This window comes from Neolamprologus brichardi, chromosome 15 (assembly GCF_056152115.1).
Source record: "Neolamprologus brichardi isolate AB-2024 chromosome 15, ASM5615211v1, whole genome shotgun sequence".
In the NCBI taxonomy this organism is placed as follows: domain Eukaryota; kingdom Metazoa; phylum Chordata; class Actinopteri; order Cichliformes; family Cichlidae; genus Neolamprologus; species Neolamprologus brichardi.
The window spans coordinates 18,784,737-18,806,389 of record NC_142118.1 but is presented as its reverse complement, the minus strand read 5'-3'; the positions used below and the strand labels follow the sequence as shown (position 1 = coordinate 18,806,389).

At 38.3% G+C, this 21,653-nt stretch overlaps 1 protein-coding gene across 1 annotated transcript; it reads right to left on the bottom strand.

The window, feature by feature from the left end:
- Window positions 1–5,536: 5,536 nt before the first annotated feature.
- Window positions 5,537–13,697, bottom strand: fam89a (family with sequence similarity 89 member A). The gene is made up of 2 exons (XM_087852080.1): window positions 13,281–13,697; window positions 5,537–11,170 (listed from the first exon to the last, which is right to left on the bottom strand). The coding sequence occupies exons 1-2, from the start codon at window positions 13,527–13,529 to the stop codon at window positions 10,877–10,879; spliced, it is 543 nt and encodes a 180-aa protein (XP_087708206.1). The 5' UTR covers window positions 13,530–13,697; the 3' UTR covers window positions 5,537–10,876.
- Between the last annotated feature and the right edge of the window lie 7,956 nt (window positions 13,698–21,653).

The window sequence follows — 21,653 nt, the reverse complement described above, 5'->3', positions numbered from 1 at the left end:
GCAGACACGTTGCTACCATCATATTCAAAATGAACTATTGTTCTTAAAATGATACATTTTCTCAGTTTAAACATCTGACTTTTATTGAATTGAGGTTGTGTGTCGTTTGTGTTAGCTGCTATAGTGCCTGTCACCATTGCTATTTTAGCTAACTGTGTTAGCATATTTGTTACATTGTTAGTACTCAACACAAAGAGCTGAAACAGATATGTGTGTCATTAGTTTGTGTGTATTTCTCCATGAGACAGAGTTTGGGGCTGAAAGACACTGAAGCTCTCTTCCAGAGGAAAATATGCCAAATTCCACAGTAATCTGTCGAATCACTGCAGATCACAAAGTTAGCCTCACAGTGGAAATCACCAAAGCCAGGATAGGATCTAGCTTGAATGTTTGAATGACATTATAATTCAGATTCAGTGCATCCAAGAGACAAGAGCTGAAACTCAGGAGAAATCCTGATGTCAGTGGGGAGCAGAACAGTTGGATGAGGTCCACTATGCATATTCAAATGAGGAAATACAACATTACCAGGAAATAGGCTGTGTATTAAACCTGCAGTCATTTGCTTTTTTTTCAAAAAGACGGAGCAAGGCCAGAAACACAAACAAGTGTGGTATGCACTGGCCTCACTGGGATCAGTGGACTGAAAAGAGCAACACAAAGGAAAGGAGGAGTGCACAGGAGCACAGTATAACAAAAACAAACTCTGTGGGCGTCAGTTACGCAAAGAAAAACACATATTACAACACAGAATTACAGAATTAGAAGCAGAAATATACCAACTGGCAACTTTAACTCAAAAACATCACCACTAGTTTTGTAATATTCACTATAAACACAGCTTTCACGATGTTTGTTATGCTGTTTGCCTTGTGCCGATCCCACTGATGTGGCAATCTGCCTCATCCCTCCCTGTAGAGAGAGTGATGCGCACCTTGGATTTGCTCTCTCAGTCTGGATTATGTTAATCTGCTGTAATCTCCTAACAGACGCTCACACAGCCTGCACAAGACCGGAGCACAGAGAGACAACATGAGCTTCGAACGATACAGACTGAGGCCAGTGTATGCAGAGCATGCTCACACAGAGAAAATACACCAGAAAAACAGGACATCAAATAGCACTGTAAAAATAATGAAATGACTCACTAAACTTCCATCATTACTTAATTAACACAAATGCGCAACTACACCATTTACCTGTGGGAGCTGCTATAATGACAACAAAATATGATCATGCAATGGTGGAAGTAAACTGTTTCCCCCCCCTAAATTCATTACTAAAGTAAATGTGGCAGTCCTCAAATACACAGAGAAACATACAAAAATGTTTGATTTCAGTTGTAAAAGTCAATTTGAGTAAGATTAAAACCACCTGCCTGGCATTATATGAGCGGGCCCTCACGCCGCACAATAGCTCCGACCTATCACAGTTGAGAGACAGGACCTTTTGAGATGTCTGACAAGAGGAGGCTGGCAACAGATTCAAGGGGATATGGCATGGAGCCTCTGGATCATGTCTGTTCCAGCACAGTCTGCTATTCAGGTCACCTGCATGCAATTGTATTGTTTTGGCCCATTGGTTTATATGGATCGATGTATTTAAAGCCCAAAATGTTACAGTTGTTGTTTTTTTTACCTTTACATTGGGTGGTTAAATAAATAAATAATATCAGAAATGTTGTTCTGTTAGAACTGTGGTCATATTCATGTGTTATGTCTGTTTTTCCAATAAATGGAATTGTTGAGCTTTTCCGCCTTTTATTGGAATCTGTATAAAGGAAATTTATACCATGTAGGAATTTCCAGCAATTGTAGTCAAAGATATGCACACGAAGGCCATGGACACGAAAGGATAAGTGCCAAACAATCTAAACATCTCACAAAGATTTGCTAAATGACAAATGCTTTGTAGACTGAGATTAGATCTGGCAAAATTAATTATAAGACACTTTAAACACAGCATAGTACAAGAAAGAGAGAATAAAATGTACTTTTAATAAAATCAAGAAATTCAAAGGTTAAACCATCACCAGCATGTATCAGTAATAAACTGCACTTTCAGTTTGGATAGAATGAATAATACTGTAACTCACTGTATGAAATAACTTGTACTAATGTTAAAATATGATTTCTATACGGGATTATCATTCTTTAATGCACTCAGATGTAAATCATTTTGATATTATGACCCATTTTCTTGTAATGCTGGGTGACTGAGCAAAATGTACTTTAATGCTTAGTTTAGGACAGTGTTGAGAAAAGTAAAGTATTTCTTTTTGTAGAATAAAAATGGAAAACATCGAGGCAAATACAAGAGTCCTCAAACGATCACTTGTTGGTCAAATGCACTGTTTAATTCATTTATCACTTATTAGTAGCTCCTTTAAATTTCCCCAAGAACGTACAAGAACGATCTGGGGGAAAAATCCTTTTAATATAGCCGATGCTGACAAATATCTTTTACATAAATTATAAAAAGATTTGGCCCCAGTACAGACACCTGGGGGACACCTGGCAAATTTAAAGAAAATGTGCAAAGTACAAAAGTGGTTTGACAGCACAAAAAACAAAAAAAAAGTAAAGTAAGTAAAAGTAAAATTCTGATATTTGTGAATTAGGAATACACCATTCTTGATTCATAAAACATGGGATGGACACTAATGAAAATAAGTTTCTTGATGTGATAACAGGCGAAGTCAGAAATCTCAGATAGAACATATACATAGTGAAGTTTTGAGAAGTATTTCAAAACTGCATAAAATAAAACACAGAAATCCAGAAATCACTACTCTACTACAATCTCTACTGCTCACTGGTTACACCATATTCAGATGACTGTTTAGAGGTTTGGAGCAATATTTATAAATACTACTAGCATAATTATTTATATTGCAAAAAAGGATCAGAAGGATAATCCACAATAATGGTTACAAAATATCATGGATTATCTATAACACTACTCTTAAAATCGAAAACAATAAAATTCACCAGTGTGGTTCATTTTCACTGTACAAATTCTGTATAAAACAATAAACTACTTCCTACTTACTTAGTTCCTCACAATATCCAAAACATTTTTTACAGGGATGGTGGATAATATTTGAGGGGGGAGTTATATTTAATCCATCTCTGTGTTTGTATGTAATAAAAAGTTTTTGATCTCTCTATGTGGAGTGAAGCTGCGAAACAGACTGAGTGATGAACTGAAGCATGACAATTTTTTGAAGTAATGGGGGGAAAAGGCTTTGACCTGCTACTTTTTATTTTTGATAGGTGTGTACATCTGTATATATCTGTAAATACATATATCTGGGTTTATAAAATCAAATAAATGCAGGATTTTTGATAGAGCAGGATACAAACAGGAAGTAAAGTGATTACCGAGTGCAGGATAGGGTAGGATTAAATAAGCATATGCTTGTTTTTACTCCATTGTGAACACATCAAGTAATTTACTTTGATCATTATTTTCTTTGTGCTTTAATTGTATTATTCTAACATGTTTGAAATAATGTCTGAAAATCTAGAGTCCACTTTTTAAAAAGTAGCCATCAGATTTGTCAGATCATGTGATTTTTAGATAAACACCACACTGGGCAAATACACAGCAATTGTGATAACAGGCTACGGGAAAAAATGGTGCACATGCTGCATGAAACCGAGATATTGTTGCATGACCCATTTCTTAAGTCTCTCAGGGAGGTTGGTGAGAATTTACATAGAGACTCTGAGTATGAAAATATAAACAGTGTTATCATCATCAGTAATTCATCCCAACCTCCCAGCAGGAGAAGCTGCTACATCAAAGCCACCACATCCTGCTGCAGTAATGATCAATTACACTGGAACTGCACAGGCATGGCAGCCACTCTAGACCAAAATGCAGATTGGTGCATTTAAATGCAGGTCAGAGTGAGATGCATTGAGAACAAGAAATAAGTAGGGCAGCAGGGAGATGGCAAGGAAGCGCAGTTTGGTGTGAAAGAGCTGTTTCTCCTAGAGTATTAGCTGGATTTATTTATTTTTTTTAAGATTTTGGGTGTAAATAGTGCAAATGTAAATGTTTTATTTTTTTAGCCTGTTTGTGGCATACCTACATAATTAGTTGTTAGTTTGCCAGGTTGCCAGTAACACCGATCGAAAGTGAAACGTCTCAACAACTTCAAAACAGATTGAGATAATAATTAAAGACCAAGCAACTTACTTATCCAGTCGTGCCACAAGTGGATTAAAGTTTTTAGGTTAGAGCAGTATTTGGAACATATGTTCGAGGGTACCACAGGATGTTTCCTAGCCTAGGACGATGGTAGTACAAGACCACCAAGCTTGAAATGAATTGCTTTCCAGAAAATCTCCTGATGCAGGCTGTATTTGTGCACACATAAGCACATTAAATGTTTCACCAGCACAATTTAGGTTTTGAAGCAAAAACAAATATATAAAAATAAAAGTATCACTACAAGATTTAATGCATACTCTAAATTTTACTGTAAATACAACCTCAACAACTTTACCTGTGCAGTGTGCTTAGGGCTTTATACTGAGTGATAGTGTATTAAAATACTATGCTAGATAATAGAGATTTAGCATTGCTGTTGTCAGCATGCTGACATTTGCATTTTACTCAAAGCATCTGCAGCCCCACAGAGCTGCTGGCTACTCTGCTCAAACCAGAATGATCACATTACAGGTGTCTGCCAGCCAGTCTGTCCAAATGAAATGTATAATGTGAAGGTTGGTGCTACCAATTCAGTGAACTATACCAATTATGAAATATGGTCACAATCCTCCTTCTGTTCCTGAGTTATGTGTTTGACCAACGGTCAAAAATCTCATTAGAACATTAAATTTTACAAACATGAAAGTATGTAAGTAAGTAGATTAAGAAGGTGAAATATTCGAACCTTTACTTCCAAAAACATTTGTTCCAAATGCACTGAAATTCTCTCTATTCGCACTCAGGAGTGAGGTCATAGTAAAATTTGATGACCAAAATCTAATCAGTTCAGCCCCAAGTCCAAATTAACTTTTGGGCTGGATGTTAAAAAAATATACATAAATCCCTCTAGGTGGGCCTGGGAAATAACTTAAAAATGAGAGAGATTTGACCTTTGATGAACCTAACCTGTTGATTTTTGCATCCAAGTGAACGTTTATTCCAGATGTAATGAAATGCTCTCCAGATGTTTTTCAGTTATAACATGAAAATAGAGATCGATAGAAAACACAACCAAGAGCATAATATCTACAGCCACTTGTGTCATGGAACTAAGGACGTGGTTCCTATAAGTTCACTTTCACAATCCTTATGAATGCTTTATCTCAGAAACACCTGGAGAGGATGTCATTGGATCTGGTACAATCTGCATCATTAATATACCCATAGCTCCCATATCTCCCCAAAATATCAAATTAAATTCTACTAAAACATAACTGTGCTTTAATTGTTGATCTGCTATTCATGTCAGTTTAATTTAAAAGTATGAAGGCACGATCAATATTTCCCTCATAAAAAAAACATCACTCCAAAAACCTGAAAAGTACAGAACCGCTTTATTAAATTCATAACAGTATAACTATGAGAGAGTACTGTCCAAACAAACAGCAGTGTGGTCATTCATGGATAAGAGAACAGGAGGAATGATAGATGGCGGCAACACAGCCTTCACATGTTCTCTGAATGTTACTTATTAAAAAAAAACAATACATAAAATCCTTCTTTTCACTAAAGCAAGTTAATGAATGATTATGATAAGATATATAAAGTACAAACACGAATGAAATTGCATTTACTTCTCTGATTTCCTCAATAGGTTACATCTGCATACTCAAGCCTACTGATAAACATGTCATTTGTAAAATAATGAACGGTCTTGGCTCAATCACGTTTTCAAACCCAGGTTTGGAGACAGGTCAGATTTGGTCAGCTGCAGAAAAGGTGCACACACATTACATACCTTCAGCTATTTTTTTTTCCTCATTGGAAGTAATGTTCAAGTTATTCTCCATTCAAATGCCACAACCCTCACCAGGTTTTCCAAAACGCTTTTCACAACCACTACAGCATGGGTGTGAACGCTCAGGCGTGACCGTAATTGCAGCAGCAATCCGCACTTAAGTCAAACTATGTCAAGCTTTTGTGGTTGTTTTGTACTTGGCGTCTTCGCCTCCTGATTGTTCAAAGTTGGTACAAAGTTTGCCCTTTGATTATGAGACTTGCACCAAACCATTGAATCATAATTATGACTCACTGTAAGTGGGTGTGACATAGCATTGTTCACCTGTAGTTCGAGAGCCATTGTTTAAGGGAAGTATGCTATTTTGTCAGGAGTCAAAACCACCCAAAAAAAACAACAATTTTTTTTTTAAGTTTACCCTGAGATGAAATCTCCATGTTACACATCCAATAATCATGTGAAAAAGGGGCATATTTTAGTGTACAGAACAGGCAACACACGTGGCAATGGTACAATATTAAGTACAATTTGCTGGTGTTCAATTTAAAGCTTCTTCTTAGCTCTCTTGTGCTGGGTTAAGCTACAATAGTGTAAGCGTACAAAGAGCACCATGCACCTGTGTAGTAGTGACAAACTCAAAGAGGGTCAGGTAGTCGTAGTTTTGGGGATTTAACACAGCAACAGGCACAAAAAAGTGCAAAAAACAGACTTGAAGAACAAGTGAGGAGTGCACCACCTAGCTCGGTTTGCAAATGCCTCAGCTGACTTTAAGGCTGATACAAGTTCTTGAAGGTAAAACTGCTACGTGTACTTTAAAGTTGTATTCTGAAGAAACAACCACCATACATTAGGCTCCTTTTATTTTGAGGTGTACAATTTCTTCAAAGCATCAACCAAAACAGGAAGAGAGATGTCTCACTTTTGCTAGAGCAACTCAAATTTCAGTGGGTGTCAGCAGTACACCGTTCCCAACAGCTGCATCCCTGCCAATAAAATTCCAAACAATCTTTTGACAGAGAAGAGTATAATTAACAACAGATCCAAATTAGGGACTCGTTGGAGTTGGAGGAGAGCGACATGTCAGCATGACATTCATTTATTTCTGGCACAGCTTCAGAATGAGTTTTGTGAGATTGCTAAAGTCATTATGTTTCAAATTCCACATGTAGCAGCTTTAAAAACCAAAGTACAGGCCAATCAGTTCATATGACTTATGGTATATGTTCATTCCCATCTTGAACATCTTATAAAAAGGCACTAATTGGGTAGACATCCAATAGAAAACCTGGGATCAAGATGTGACTCGTGTCCTAAACGTCAGTGGTTTAAAACTGTTTAATCAAACGTGCTTTCGGCTTCAGATTAGCAGTAGACTGCAGTAGTAAAACAGGTGCTTTACCTGACCCTAAATGTGTAATCCGACTAGAAACGTTGGCAGCAGTCGCATACAGGTGTACTTCACAGACAAAGTTAAGTTTCACTAAATGTGGATCATAAAAAGCAACAGAGAGAAACAGAAAACAATCATTTCAACTTATCAGAACACTGGAACCAAAGTCAATGGATTCTTTTAAATAATAAGACTAGTCAGAAAGTTGCAAATGCATTATGGAAAGGTTCAGAATGAAAGTGAGTAGTTACATATGCAAGAGGCAAAAAAAAAGGTTTGTCCAAGCTTAGATCAGGAAAAAAAGATATATGATAAACCTCAAGAAGAACTTGCATCCTTTTATGGTGACAGAGTTTAGCTTTGCTCCACCCCAAACTTCATCCTGCTCAATAAACAATCAACCATTGTTCACTTTGTGTCCCCATGTGATGGTAATGTTTTTAATTACTTTACACACCAGATCCAGGTTATATGGATAACAAAACTATATCAAAGTAGCAACTTTAAAAGTGCTTGCCAGTGGATTTTGTTACTCTCCAACACGGATTAAACCTCCTCCCAGACTAAATCCTAGGAAGACCTCCAGGGGAAAAAGTTTATGGTCTATCTCAGCTTAATCCATGTCTGGGAAATGGAGGCAGTAAGACATAGTAATGCTAGCTACTTCCCCATCTGGTGATTGTGCTGGTTTGACCTTACGTTTAACAGATGAAGTATGTAACTGAAACATTTTCCCAAAATGTCAGACTACTCCGGTTAAAACAGTTAGAAACTCTTGATGTCGACAGATTTTAGAGAGAAGTTAGAAGATCAAGGGTTACTGTGCTTGTGGAAACATGGTTTCATATCCACATGTTATTGCGACACATCTGACTCTTCACATACTTGTCATAAATCAATCCTCTAGACTTTCACTGGTCGGTGACATTTTAATTCAGTCAACTGAAAACGCTGGTCTTTGAGTGGGGAAGAAGGCGGCCAACTGTTCAAACAGCAAACCAAATGTCCTTCATTCATCAGCTCCAAAAAACTCCTAAAGACATTCGTCAAGACACCAGATGTTAAGTTTTAAGTTCAACATAGCCAGATCCCGCCTACATCAGCAACGTCAACCAAATGCAGTGCTGAGTGGCGTACTCTCTTTGGTTTGTGTTCAAATAGCGGACTGACGTACAGACAGGTGACGAAATATGAGCACATTTGTGCAAAGATGAACCCTCGATTTCGTCTCAAAGCGATGGTGAGTTCAGAAACTCAATTTATGATTGACAGCACAGCTGCTGTACTGTGTCTGTAGCTGTGTTGTATGCTACAGGCTTAGCTGAGACCTTTGCTGCAGAGTTTAGATACTTAGGAAGCCTGAGTAGACCATTCATGTGTTTACTAAGAGGATTTTCACATCCAAAAGTCTTAAACAGTCAAGATTTTAGATTTTGTTTAGATTTTAGATTGAAGGAATTTTAACTTAGGTGTTTTTTTATTATAGATGAGGCAATGAAGGCAAGTTCTTCTGATTAAAAAAAACAAACAACCAAAGCAAAAACAAAAGCACTTTTTTTTGTTACAATCTAATTAATGACCACCGTCATATTGTAATGGAAGCAGAGATCGTTAAAGAGCCCCTATAACGTATGCAAAGATGACCAAATGCTGAAATAATCAGATTTATATTCCTCAAGGATGACTTAAAAATGAGCTTAATCCTGCACGGGCATCTGTCACACTTAACAGAGCACATGACGCTAAAATGAGATTGGTTAAGATCTCGATGCATAAGAGTATAAAGCACCGGGTTTTCATTTGATAGTTGCTACTAGGTTTAGAGCTACAGATGTTTATTTACACTGTGGGTGATATTTGAAGGCCACAGGGACCAGAGAAAGTTATAAGGGACCTATTATGCAAAAATGTTTCTAAAAGGAACAAAATCAATCAATAAAAAGGAGGTCAGTAAGAAATCCCCATGAAGGGCAAGGTTTGTTTGTTTTTTTTGTTTGTTTTTTTTAACTCAAAGAAAGATTACTGTAAACTGTGAATCATGCAAAGCCAGCATGGAAGTGATATCAGCACAATAGGTCCCATTTAAAAAAAACAAAACAAACTGCACCATGAAAAAGTGAGAAAACGTGTAGATTTTTTTTGTTTGTTTCCATAATGAAAAATGTTCCAGCTACCAGATCACAGCTCAGCTCTTGGCCATATTTATATGTGGTGTCATAATTTCTTTTAATGCTCATTATCATCCATAATAGAATAATTCTATTATTCTATTCTTTTGAAGAATAATTCTTGTTTCAACTTAGGTAGTCTTTGCATTTCTATTCATGTTAATACTGCCCTCAAGAAACTAATATCTGAATGTTCAGTGTTTGAACCAGCCAACCCTTGACTGGGGTGGACCCCCACTTAAATTGATAAATACAATGAAACCAAGATCCAGAAATAAACTGAGCTCTGTTTTAATCTTTAAGTAAATGTATCTTAAAGATAGTTAATATTAAAGCAGAAAGTTAAATTCAGGCAGATGTGTCCTGAACACTACAAAGTCTGAGAACAGACACATGTCTGATATGCCTGTAAAGTGCTGAAGCACTATCTGCAACACAGCACGCTGGGCTTGGGGTTTTTCACCTCTGCAAACAGTTAAAACTGTTTCCAGCATTCTGAAGATTTCACATTTCCCGAGCAGATATCTGCTCCACCTAAAGGCAGGACGGTGAAGACCTCATACCTGCACACAAACTCACTGGATATGAGGACCTCATCTCTTTCTCCATACTACTACTTCTGGTTGGACCCCAAGGGGTTGATGTAAATTAATGGTTTCACCACTTAGAAGAAACACACACACTGCCTCCATTAATATGTCCACAGAGTCAGTCATCTTTTTGCACCAATGCTGACTGCAAAGCTCTGGATTTCTGGGATTCTTTCCAACCTGTAAATGTTGAGGAACGATGCAGTAGAAAACGTCAATAGAGTAACAGGAAAGCAAATATTTTGTTATTTATATTATATAATAAATAATAAAACTTTGTTCATATATTTTTGTATATGTAAATTAAAAAAAAAAAAAAAAGTTCAGCCAAAAAGAAAGTGACTGTCTAACAAAACAAACGGACATAGAAGCAGCAATAAAGCTGTTTACAAAAAGAAGTGTGTGTATATATATATTGCCGAATTTTGACTATATCGAGTCGCTGGATACAATTGATCCCAACCCCTGAGTGTTTCAGAGGTTGTTAAGAGAGTAACTTCTCAAAATATCTGATCGCTCAGATCTGCAGTTTGATGAAGCTCCTGGTCACGCTGCAGAAACAACGTTCTGCAACACAAGCAGGCGGATGTTTGACCTGAGGAGGTGTTTAAGGTAGCTGGAGTTCTACAGTTCCACGAGACGCCATAGTCTGTTGTCTCTCACCAGCCACTCACTCCCTGGAGGTCAAAAAGGTTTCTCCTCCAGTCTAATCCAGTCTGTCAACCCAAAAATATGCATCCACACTAAGAAAAATGCTGACAACGAGGCCTCAGATGTTAACGCGAAAAGAGTCCCAGCTGTCCCCTTTGCCACTGCCGCTCCCATTCTTGGCTGCCCCCATTGTTGCCATCCCATCTCCAATGTCTCCATCCGGCTGTTCCCCGGTGGGAGTGGAACCAGGCTCCGGGTAATACTCGTCATCCTCGTCAAAGTAGCCATTCTCCATCATGCTGAGGCTGGAGGCTGCGCTAAGGTCCTGGCAGCTCCCCTTGTACTCCTGGATGGACTCGTGGAGCGACCACAGCTGGCACAGCAGGGACATATCCTGCTGACGCAAACCCACCTGCAGGGGGCAGTATAGGGATTAGCATTAAAAAAAAACCTGGGGAAGTACAGCTGCAGCTAACTCATTAGTTTATCATATTACTTTTCAGCATCTTGTTGCCTTTTTAATTGTTCACAGTTTAATAATTAAGAAACCCAGAGATAACTTTCTACAAATTTTTAAACGTGTCATTTTGTCTAATAACCTGGGATTATAATCGCTTGACATGAACACAAACAGCTACAGGAACCATGAACAAGCAGCTCTGCTTTCATTTTCTAAATTACTTCGCGGACATATGCATAGCAGGTGCCCTTATAGTGTAGTGCCACAACAAACTGGGTGTAAGGACACAAACATGGAGACTAACAAGTTTTCCTTTAAATGATGAAATTTACACCAGTTGCACCACTTAAACCCTCCAACCATCCTTCAGTGGCCAATATCGCCTACAAATAAAAGCTCAGTCTTATACTTCTGAGCCTTTAGTAACCAGGATCTTTCTACAGGAAGTAAATCTTCCAGGGTTCCCACAGGCCCATTTTATTATTAAATGGGCCTGTGGGGCTTTTACCGGCATAATAGCCAATTTATTTTTTAAATATAGATGAATGAATTCATTGTTTTAGCTCCAAAAACATCTGTCTGGCAAATCACCTTAATAACTTGGCATTAGTGAAAATCTGATTTATTTCTCAACCGTTTAGCACATAAACAGAAAGATAAGCAACAAAAGAGTGACTGTAAAGGAATTATTCAAGTAAAATACCTAAACAGTCACTGAATTTAACCTCTAACAAAGAAACAAAAAGAGAAGAAAGTAATAAAAATAATCCTCGCCTGTGGCCTCAGCTGACTCTGTGACATCGGTGTGTCAAGGCCACGATGACGGTGTGTAAAGGGCATTTTTGCTGCTGACCTCACAGCTGAGCTGACAGTGCAGTTTGAACTTAGAGTCACGGCACACTCAGTGGTCAAGCATATCACAGGCAGCTAAAACGTACACCAAACACTGTGCTCTTTAAAACTGCACAGGGACAAGCTTAGAGTCTTTAAAAATATAGGACACTGACAACTTATTAACTACAACAACCCCACAGTAATACATTAACAGCAGCAAAGCAATAAGGCTAATGTTAGGAACCTGCTCTGCCAAGGCTAAAGGACAAAGAGTTAGTGGGATTTAGGAAAGAAAGACTTAAGAAAAAAAAATAAATCCAAATGCCTAGAGTTTCAGCAGCAGTTTAACCTCTTTCAGCTACGTGACTTCATATAAGAAAACAAGCTATTGTTAAGCATTAACCAAGATTGCTGGGAATCTACCTCAATAATGAAATCTGGTCTGGTCATGGTATGAAAATCCTTGCTGCTGGCAAGGGAGTGTAAAACAGTGTGTAGTAAGAGTTTCACTCTGATTACATCTCTGCAAATGTGATAGCAGGTATTAGTTCACTGAAGGATTTTGTGTTGGTTTCTGTATGTCACAATAGAAACTTTTATACTGAAGCTAAAAGGTATTAAAATGAGCTTAGAATCCAAATCAGCACAAGCCTAATGGCTTAATTTGTCTCATCCAATGCAAAGCTGTTCCTGATCCCCTTTTTTCCCTTCTTCTTATATAGGCTGTTATTAACACCAGAGTCCATTTAAAAAAAAAAATCTCGTTTTTATCCTCAAGTGCTTCTAGGTGGTTGGGTGGCATGTTAAGTTAATTAACTAGCGAGTCTTTAATAAACAGAGCAAGGAGAAAACACACTTAACAGAAGTGATAACAATGGACAGTGATCATAATTTGTATGTTCACTGAACAAAAATCCCAAACAGACAGGACATACTATAGCAAAAATCGAAATCAATATTTTTAACTTCATAATTTATTTATATAATGTAGAACGGGTTAATTTTGTATGCCGAATCAATCGAAGGACTATTGTTTTCAAAAAGTCTTAATTTCTCAGCTAAAATGCACACAAGTTTGTCCAAAAGCCGAAAAAATAAAACTTCTGCAGTTTCTTTAGGGATTTTGGTTGAATGGTTGTGAATGTAAATCGCGCTAGGATTAAACCAGCAGTGGTAAACGGACCACTTTCCTGTCGACAAATAAAGGAAAACACTCTGAAAACGTTACCATCTCTTTTCGCAGCAGAGCCAGTGCTGCATCGAGGTTGGCCGGCTTGTTGGCCAGCAGGTTATCGGCATTGTTCCTGCCTCTGCTCAGGTCGTCCTGGATCATGGTTTTCTTCACGTACATCCTCTCCATTTCTCTCCAGGAGCCGCCGCTTGAGTTCAGCAACCCGCTCAGGCTCTTCGGCAGCGGCGGTAGACCCTCGATGCAGGCCATTCCCCCCAGCGTGCCGTTCGTTGACTTACCATTCATCGTCTTGTGTGTTACGAAGCGGGGAGAGCTAGTGTCTATAAAGTCCTGTTTTTTTTTTTTTCAGTTCAAAGACGCCACAAACACTGTTATCACACAGCAGTCTCCCACACTGAACAAACCGAGCAACAGCCGTGCTTTTCTCACCCCAGGGAAGCCAACAACGCCACGTTCAGTTATCCCGAGTGAAGCCGCTGGAATTCCGGTATGATCGTCAAAATAAAAGCACATCAGCTTAAAAAAAGTGTGATGAACGTGGGAAGAGAGAAAAACAAAAACAACAGAAACAATAATTGCTAAAGCATACTGGCTTTTTTCTGCCCGTAATATTATAAGGAGAAGCGTGAAAACTTTGCCTTGTAATATCCATCCATCTTCTTGATCACTTATCCAATTCAGGGTTGCAGAAGGGCTGGAACCCATACCAGCTGTCACTGGGTGACAGACAGGTCGCCAGTCCATTGTAGGGTTTAACCTTTAGATGCTGATAGATCTAGAAACATCATTTAACCTGAAAAGCATGTTTTGATGCTTTGGGATGAGACCACTTGGATAATACAAGCTAGGCACAAGGAGAGCATGCAAACTCGCAGCTGGCTTTAAGAGTCAACCACATATCTGAAATGTGCTATCCACTGCACCACCATGCTGTCCTGCTTCGAACCAGGATTAATAGAAGCCTTTCTTTTCCTAGAAGTTATATTTGTACTACCCTTTTTCTGTTGCAGAATTCTCCCACAGGTGGATGCTTTGCATCTCACACCTCTTTTTTTATTATGATGTATCCCTTATATTATAAATTAGGATCATAATTATAACATCTTATACCATTCTCAAGAAAAAAATCACTCCTGCAAGTATTTCTTTTACAAACATACAACTCAACAGAACACATGCACTGAAAAAAAAAATAAAAACATGGAAAAATAATCAAAATTTAAATGCTGTTCTTAGAGATCCTATTACAATCATATGGGTATTTTCTCAATTTCTCCATTGCACTACTTTCAAGCACTTTGCAACCATGTCCTCTAATGTGTGCCTCTCTATTTTATGCCTTCCAGTTTTGTATATATTCATCTTGTTTGTATATACTCCTCTTGTCTGTTATTTATTCTTGCTGTCATACAATTGATATTTTTCATCCTTGAACAGTTGGTGTGGCGTTAACAGAATTTCGTTGTACATGTCCAATGACAATGGAAGGAGATTCCATTCCTCTATACGACGGCTTTTACTTTGAAAAGAACTTCTGGTTATTGTTTTGGTGATTCTTGTAAAACTCGGATCGTGGCCGAATAGTAAAATCCGCTTCCTGTCCTTTAACACAGTGGCTGCTGGGCGTTTTCCTGCCAACACGTATATGCATAAAACATGCAGACTTTTATTTAAAACACATATATTTATAGGAAATCGTGTATCTTATTGAACAGATCTTTGAACAGATATAAATAATACAATTTAAACAGACATGAGATGAGATGGCAATCAAATGTACACTTACTTGTACACAATCTACTCTGATACAACAAATTGCACGATTATATTAAAAATACTGAACAACTGCTTACCCCTGAATTTAAAAAAATATTAGAAGTTTCACATATGTAAAAAATTGCTTCTACACTTAAAAAGAAATCCCACATTGTGTGTAAATATCTCTACTCCAAATTTTCTTTTAGCATTAAACTTTAATGTCTGTCCGTTGGTTTATTTGAAGAGTGTGTCCAGGTGACCTATTGTAGACAGAGGGGTTGAAGGTCGTGATAGTAGTCTGTGTGAAAGACAATAGTGCGAATAAAGGACAGATGGTGGGCCTTACTTCCACCCCCCAGCCTGCAGCCCGATCACAACAATAACACAACAATAACCATGAAATCAACATAAAAGCATCACACACGCTCCTCGGAAAGAAAGAAAGAAGCATGTGCTGTGCCACACACACACACACACACACACACACACACACACACACACACACACCCACACACACACACACACACACACACACACACACTCACACACACACACACACACACACACACAGAGGCAGATGGATGAAGCCTGAAGCCCTGTATTCCTATTCGCTCTACTGAAATTAATGAAATCTTAAAATTATTTTCTCTACCTCTGCTAATGTGCTTCTTATAATAACCATTAAAAGTGTTAAATGCCCTTATGAGACTCAGTCAGGGTCTTAATTGTGCATGAACTTACTTGCTTGCAAGTCGCCCCCAAAAAATGCTGATTTGATGATAACTTGTGCTTCTTTTGGCCCGTTGTATATCACAGAAAGTGAATATATATGAGGTTCTAACATTCTGCTACACATTTACTTTCAAAACTATTCAAAGTATGCTAAATTTGAAAGTATTTTGATAGACCTGACAGTTACTTTAGATTAAACATTTTTTTAGAAATATTTTCTGCTTCAAGTTTTGTGACAATGACTGTTTTGCTATTCTCTGATGTTATCTGATATGTTATGTGTGACTTATTGGACAGATGGATGTAGCCTCTGAAGTGAGGTCAAAATAAACATGCATCCTTTCTACCAGCCAGCAGGGGGCGACTCCCATGGACTCAAGAAGAGGTCAGATTGTATAGATGTTTATAATAAGATGACTCTGGTGCTAACTTGATTTATTGACCCAATAAAAACTTTTGAATGGGTTTATGGTGTCAGTCACTTCTTTCAAGTCTTACATATTTTAACTTAAATGTTAAATATTTATATTACTGTCACATTGAGAGTAAAAAAGATGATAAAATAGGACATACTTTTTGACATATGTTTAGTTATTATTGTATATAAATCTGCAGTGCCTTTGGTTTTACAGTTCATACCTTGCTTGTCTTGCCTGGTTTATAATAAATAAACACACACACACACATATGTATATATATATGTATAACATTTAGTTAACATTTAGTAGCCGAGGTAAGATGAAAGACCTATATGAATTCGCTACTCCCAGTATATTAAGCCCTGCATGGAGGACATCATTAAAAATAACCAGGAGAATGGGAACAAATAAGCAAACAAACACAATTTTTTAGATCCTTCTAATATTCATACATCCTTGTTAAAAATGCAACAGATTAAAGCTGGCTAAATAAATCAAGCATCATAATGTGTGAGAAAAGCAATTTAAGTAACTTTGGATGTGGAATGGTTATTGGTGTCAGACAGGCTGGTTTGGGTTTTTCAGAAACTGCCTGTTTACTGGTATTTTCCCTCACAACCATCTCCGAAAAAGAAAAATATCCAGTGAGCTGCAGTTCTCTGAGTGAAACTGTCTTATTGATGTCAAAGTATGAGGAGCATAGATAGGCTGAACGGAGCTTATAGAAAGGCAGCAACTCAAACTCCATTAATTACTTCTTACAATCAAAGTATGCAGAAGAGCATCTCTGAACGTACAATATGTCAAATTTTTGAAGCAGGTGAGCTACAGTAGCAGAAGACCACACCAGGTGCCACTACTGTCAGCTAAGAACAGGAAACTGAGGCTATAAGAAAGCTAAGAGCCATTAAATCAGGCTTCATATTTGTATATTCATATTTAATAACTTTGAGACAACACAGGATGTCTTTGTGAAAACCTTGTACTCGTTGTCCTCCTCGCCAAAACTGTGCTCTTACAACAATTAGCCATCAGCTGATCATTCACAGCTGTACAGTTTAGCCTTTTAGACCAATCAAGGACAATCTGTACTGTCCAGGGTTTTTATAAACAGAGAGGTCCTTCTATAAGCTCCCACCACCAGCAGCACCATCATCATCATCATTACTACCTCTTGAGATCAAAGGATTAGGCATATGATTGCAACCCCCTAGGGAGGCATGTAACCCTAGCAGGGTGGTGTTAATCTGCCTTTCGAAAAGCACAATGAGTTTGCGTCATTTACTGGATCCAGCTAATAATGGTCTAAATATATCAGCTTATGTTGAGCTCACTGCTGGCAGCACAAAAGCTACCAAAGGAGCTTTATTCTGTTTCTTTTTTCCCTCAAAATTTTCAGTTGTATTTTTCTTTGTAGATTTTAAGCATTTTGTATATCGGTCTTTGTCTATATGAGATATTATGCAATAAATCGCTAAAACAACTGTTATTGAGGAAATTAGTTAAGCTTAACAAATACACACACACACACACACACACACACACAGATATATGGCAGTCTATCCGTCAAGCTTGAGCAGTGAGGCCTGGGAGCTTGAGGGTCCTGCACAGTATCTTAGCCATTCCCAGGACTGCGCTCTTCTGGACAGAGATCTGTGATGTTGTTCCTGGGATCTGCTGGAGCCACTCGCAAGGCTTGGGAGTCACTGCACCTAGTGCTCCGATTACCACTGGAAACACTGTTACCTTCACCCTCCACATCTTTTCTAGCTCTTTCTCTGAGCCCTTGGTATTTCTCAAGTTTCTTGTGTTCCTTCTTCCTGATGTTGCTGTCATTCGGTATCACTACATCGATTACTACAGCCGTCTTCTTCTGCTTCTCTACCACCACTATAGCCATTACCATTTTGTCTTTCTATATCTGGAAGTCCTACAGGATCTTAGCTCGTCATTCTCCACCACCCTAGGGGGTGGCGCCCACTTTGACCTGTCCAGGCCACACACAAATGTTCCTGTATACTATGTCGGCCACTTGGTAATGGTGTTCCATGTATGCCCAGGCTGCTATCATTTTGCACCCTTCTGTTATGTGCTGAATTGTCTCAGAGGCATCTTTACACTGCCTGCACCTGGGGTCTTGCCTGGTGTGATAGACCCCAGAACCCTATGGATCTTGAACTTAGAGTACATAGCTTGGTCAGCCTAGTCTTGCAGTCTTGGCTGACTGCTCAGTCTACCTGGTGTTTTGCGCCTGCTAGACCGAGCAGTCAGTGTAGGTATACAATACAATATATATATTATATATTAATGTATGCGATATATATGAAAACATTAAGAAATTAACTTATTAAGATACTCATATGTCCCTACACTAGAAAGATTTAGCATCATGAAGAATAGAAATATATTAAAAGAGTGTATTTAACTTGGAAACAGGTACATTTCAGAACATTGGACAAGCTGTCACTGCTGAGATTATGAAATATTTTTAACCGCAGAAGTTCTAAGTGACAGTTGATGAAATGGCAAAAGCTGTTAAAACAGCAGTTCAAGAGTAAGTTTAAACAGATTTGATTTCTGCAGAGGGATTACTTGCACCTCTACATGAAACAATAGCTCTTAAACAAACAGCAGCCAACAGAGTGACATTGCACTGAACTTGGAGCATGTCTGGAATGCATCACTGTCAGGGAGAAACAACAGACCTGAAAGGAAATAGGGTGCGTGTGTGTGGGGGTGTGTTTGCAGGAATTTAGCTCCCTATAGCGTGTCAATGTACAGAAGTTCAGGAAAGAGGGCTGGCCTGGACTAACAACTGCTGTCATGGATTTTTCCTCTGCTCAGAGGCCCTCTGCGGTGGACGGGGGTGACTGTTTCCTCCCTGTGACAAACGGGAATGGAATCAGACCAAATTACAGTAACTGCAGTGGCAATATTCTACACAGTGGTATTATAAATTAAACACACACACACAACACACACAATTATAAAAAGTTTGGAAGCCACATTAGCAATAAAAAACTCAAAGGCTGGTCGGATAATACCACAGCTGAGCTTTGTTTACACTACATCGTCCTGTTCTGGAGCTGCTAGAGTGATTAAACAGCCTCTTTCTGTTCTAACGGAGACAGAAAACAGTGAATCTAATATGACTTATTAATGCTGCTTTCAGATCTTCCATAACCCCTACACTGTAGTTGGCAAATCCCCTTTTAAGGATAAAATAAAACAAACTTAAAAATCAGACCAAATTCCAAAAGTGTCTTTAAACCAGCAGTATATACAAGCAGCTAAAACTGTTGTATGGTTTCGTGTATTTATGGGTTGTAACATTTGCATGCTTCTGTTTTTTTGAGTTCAATGTAAAAGATTCTAATATTTGTATATATCAGTAGATTTTTATTATATATAAACACTCAAATAATCATATTTAAGAAGGATTTAAGAAGAAAACAAGTTGTCAAATGTCCTTTTTTTTAAATTTCCAGGCCCTGCTTGTTTACTCTGCTGCATGTGCTATAAGACAGTGCTGAAAGGACTGTAAGCAAGTATTAGATCACCTTAACCTTATTAGGTACACCTTGCTGGTTCTGGGTTGGACCCTCTTTTGTCTTTAGAACTGCTTTGATTCTTCATGGCACAGATTCAACAAGGTGCCCGAAACATTCCTCTGAGATTTTGGTCCATATTGACACGATAGTGTCAGAGTTGCTCCGGGTTTGTCAGGTGTACGTCCATGCTGCAGAGCTCCCATTCTGCCACATCAGATTCCAGGCTATTTGATGTTATCCTGCTGGAAATAGGCGCTGGAAATTCATGCACCCAGAATTTGCCCACGCCTTTACATTACCAGAAGCAGTCTGAAAGTAGGATTGAGCCACGATTTCATGTTGTCTATGCCAAATTCTGACCCTACCATCTGAATCTTACAGCAGAAACCAAGTCTCATCAGAACCGGCAATGTTTTTCCTGTCCTCTGTGAACCTGTGCCACTTATGTCACCTAAGACTCATGTCTTAGCCGACGTGAGTGGTACCCAGTGTGGTTTTTTGTTACTGTCACCACTCAAAGTTGGATGTCTTGCATGTTCACAGATGCTTTTTTGCATATCTTGGTTGAAACAACATATTTGAGATAATCTTGCCTTCACATCAGCTTGAATCATGTTCCTTTTATGACTGTTATCAACAAAGCATTTCTGCCACTGCAACTTTTCTTTTTTTCTAGCCATTCTCTATAAACTCTTGAGTTGGTGGTGTGGGGAAAATCCCAGTAAATAAACAGTTTTTGAATTACTCAGACCAGACCATCTGGCACCAACAAACCATACCACATTCAAAGTCGCTTAAATTGCCTTTCTTCTTGATTCTGGTTGGTTGGTCTGGTTTGAACTACTGTATATTTTCTTTATCATTTTTACATAGCTAAAAGCATAGAGCTGCATCTTCAGTGGTGTTTTTAGTGTCAGCTGTAATTTGGCAATAACAAACTTCATCCCAATGAATAGAGTTTACCGTATTTTTCAGTAGAACCTGTTGTGCATTCAAGTACAAGATTTTAGATATTTAAGCAAAGTAGTTTCTTGAGAATCAAATATAAAATCCACCCTTGCCTTTTTCCCAACAGTATTTCCTCTGTGCCTGTGGAGCCAGATGGCAATTAAAGCTGCAGCAGCAGACTGAGGTAATTGACATGCTGCTGCCGACATGCTTTGTTGACGCCCCTGGCATTGCTCCAGTCTTTCCTGCAGGAAAAGGAGGGCGTAGTCATGATCAGCAGCTGGCCTCACGCTGCCTGACCTCTGCCCTCATCCTCTTCTCCGTCTTTCTGCTTACCCACCAGCTCTGCTACACCCACTTGTCTGTCTCCCTTTCTCTCTCTTGAGTATGACTAAAGCATTTTGTGCTATTTAAAAAAAACCCCAAACTATCCAGAGTACTTTTGATCAGATGGTTAAAGTGATCTGAAGTAAACTGCATTTAAGTAAATAATGTTAGTCTTACAAAACTAAAACATTTTCGCTGGCGATCTTAATATAATGGTCAAAAGGACATTTGTCTGATGTAGGCTGAGGAAACCACTATCAGGTAAAATCCATGATTTACTCAGAGACATGCTTGATTAAATATTGACTTGATGACACATAAATTGGTCTTCAGTGGTTTCTGTGGGGAAGCCTGTAAGGTTTGGTTTATGTTTCTGTTACCTTAACATGATTAAACTTTTCTTTTCTTATTTTCACTGAAAAATCTTGAAAAATCATAAAGAAATTGCATTTTATAGTCAATGTCCAAATACAGGGTTAGGTCTAGACACTAATCTAGTCTTCTCATCACTTGATCATCAAGCAAGTAATACATCACACCTCATCTGTATTGTTTACTGCTAATCAGTATATGTTAGCACAGTGCTAAAAGCACAGCAAATACCTGATAAGCATTTAGCTCAAAGGGTACAAAGTTTTTACCACTTTCTTCTGGATATTTAATCATTACACAAG

Coding starts and splice junctions, on each gene's coding strand:
- fam89a (XM_087852080.1), bottom strand. CDS start 13,529: ATGAATGGTAAGTCAACGAACGGCACGCTGGGGGGAATGGCCTGCATC. Junction 11,171..13,280: donor CTCTGCTGCGAAAAGAGATG/GTAACGTTTTCA, acceptor TGCCCCCTGCAG/GTGGGTTTGCGTCAGCAGGA.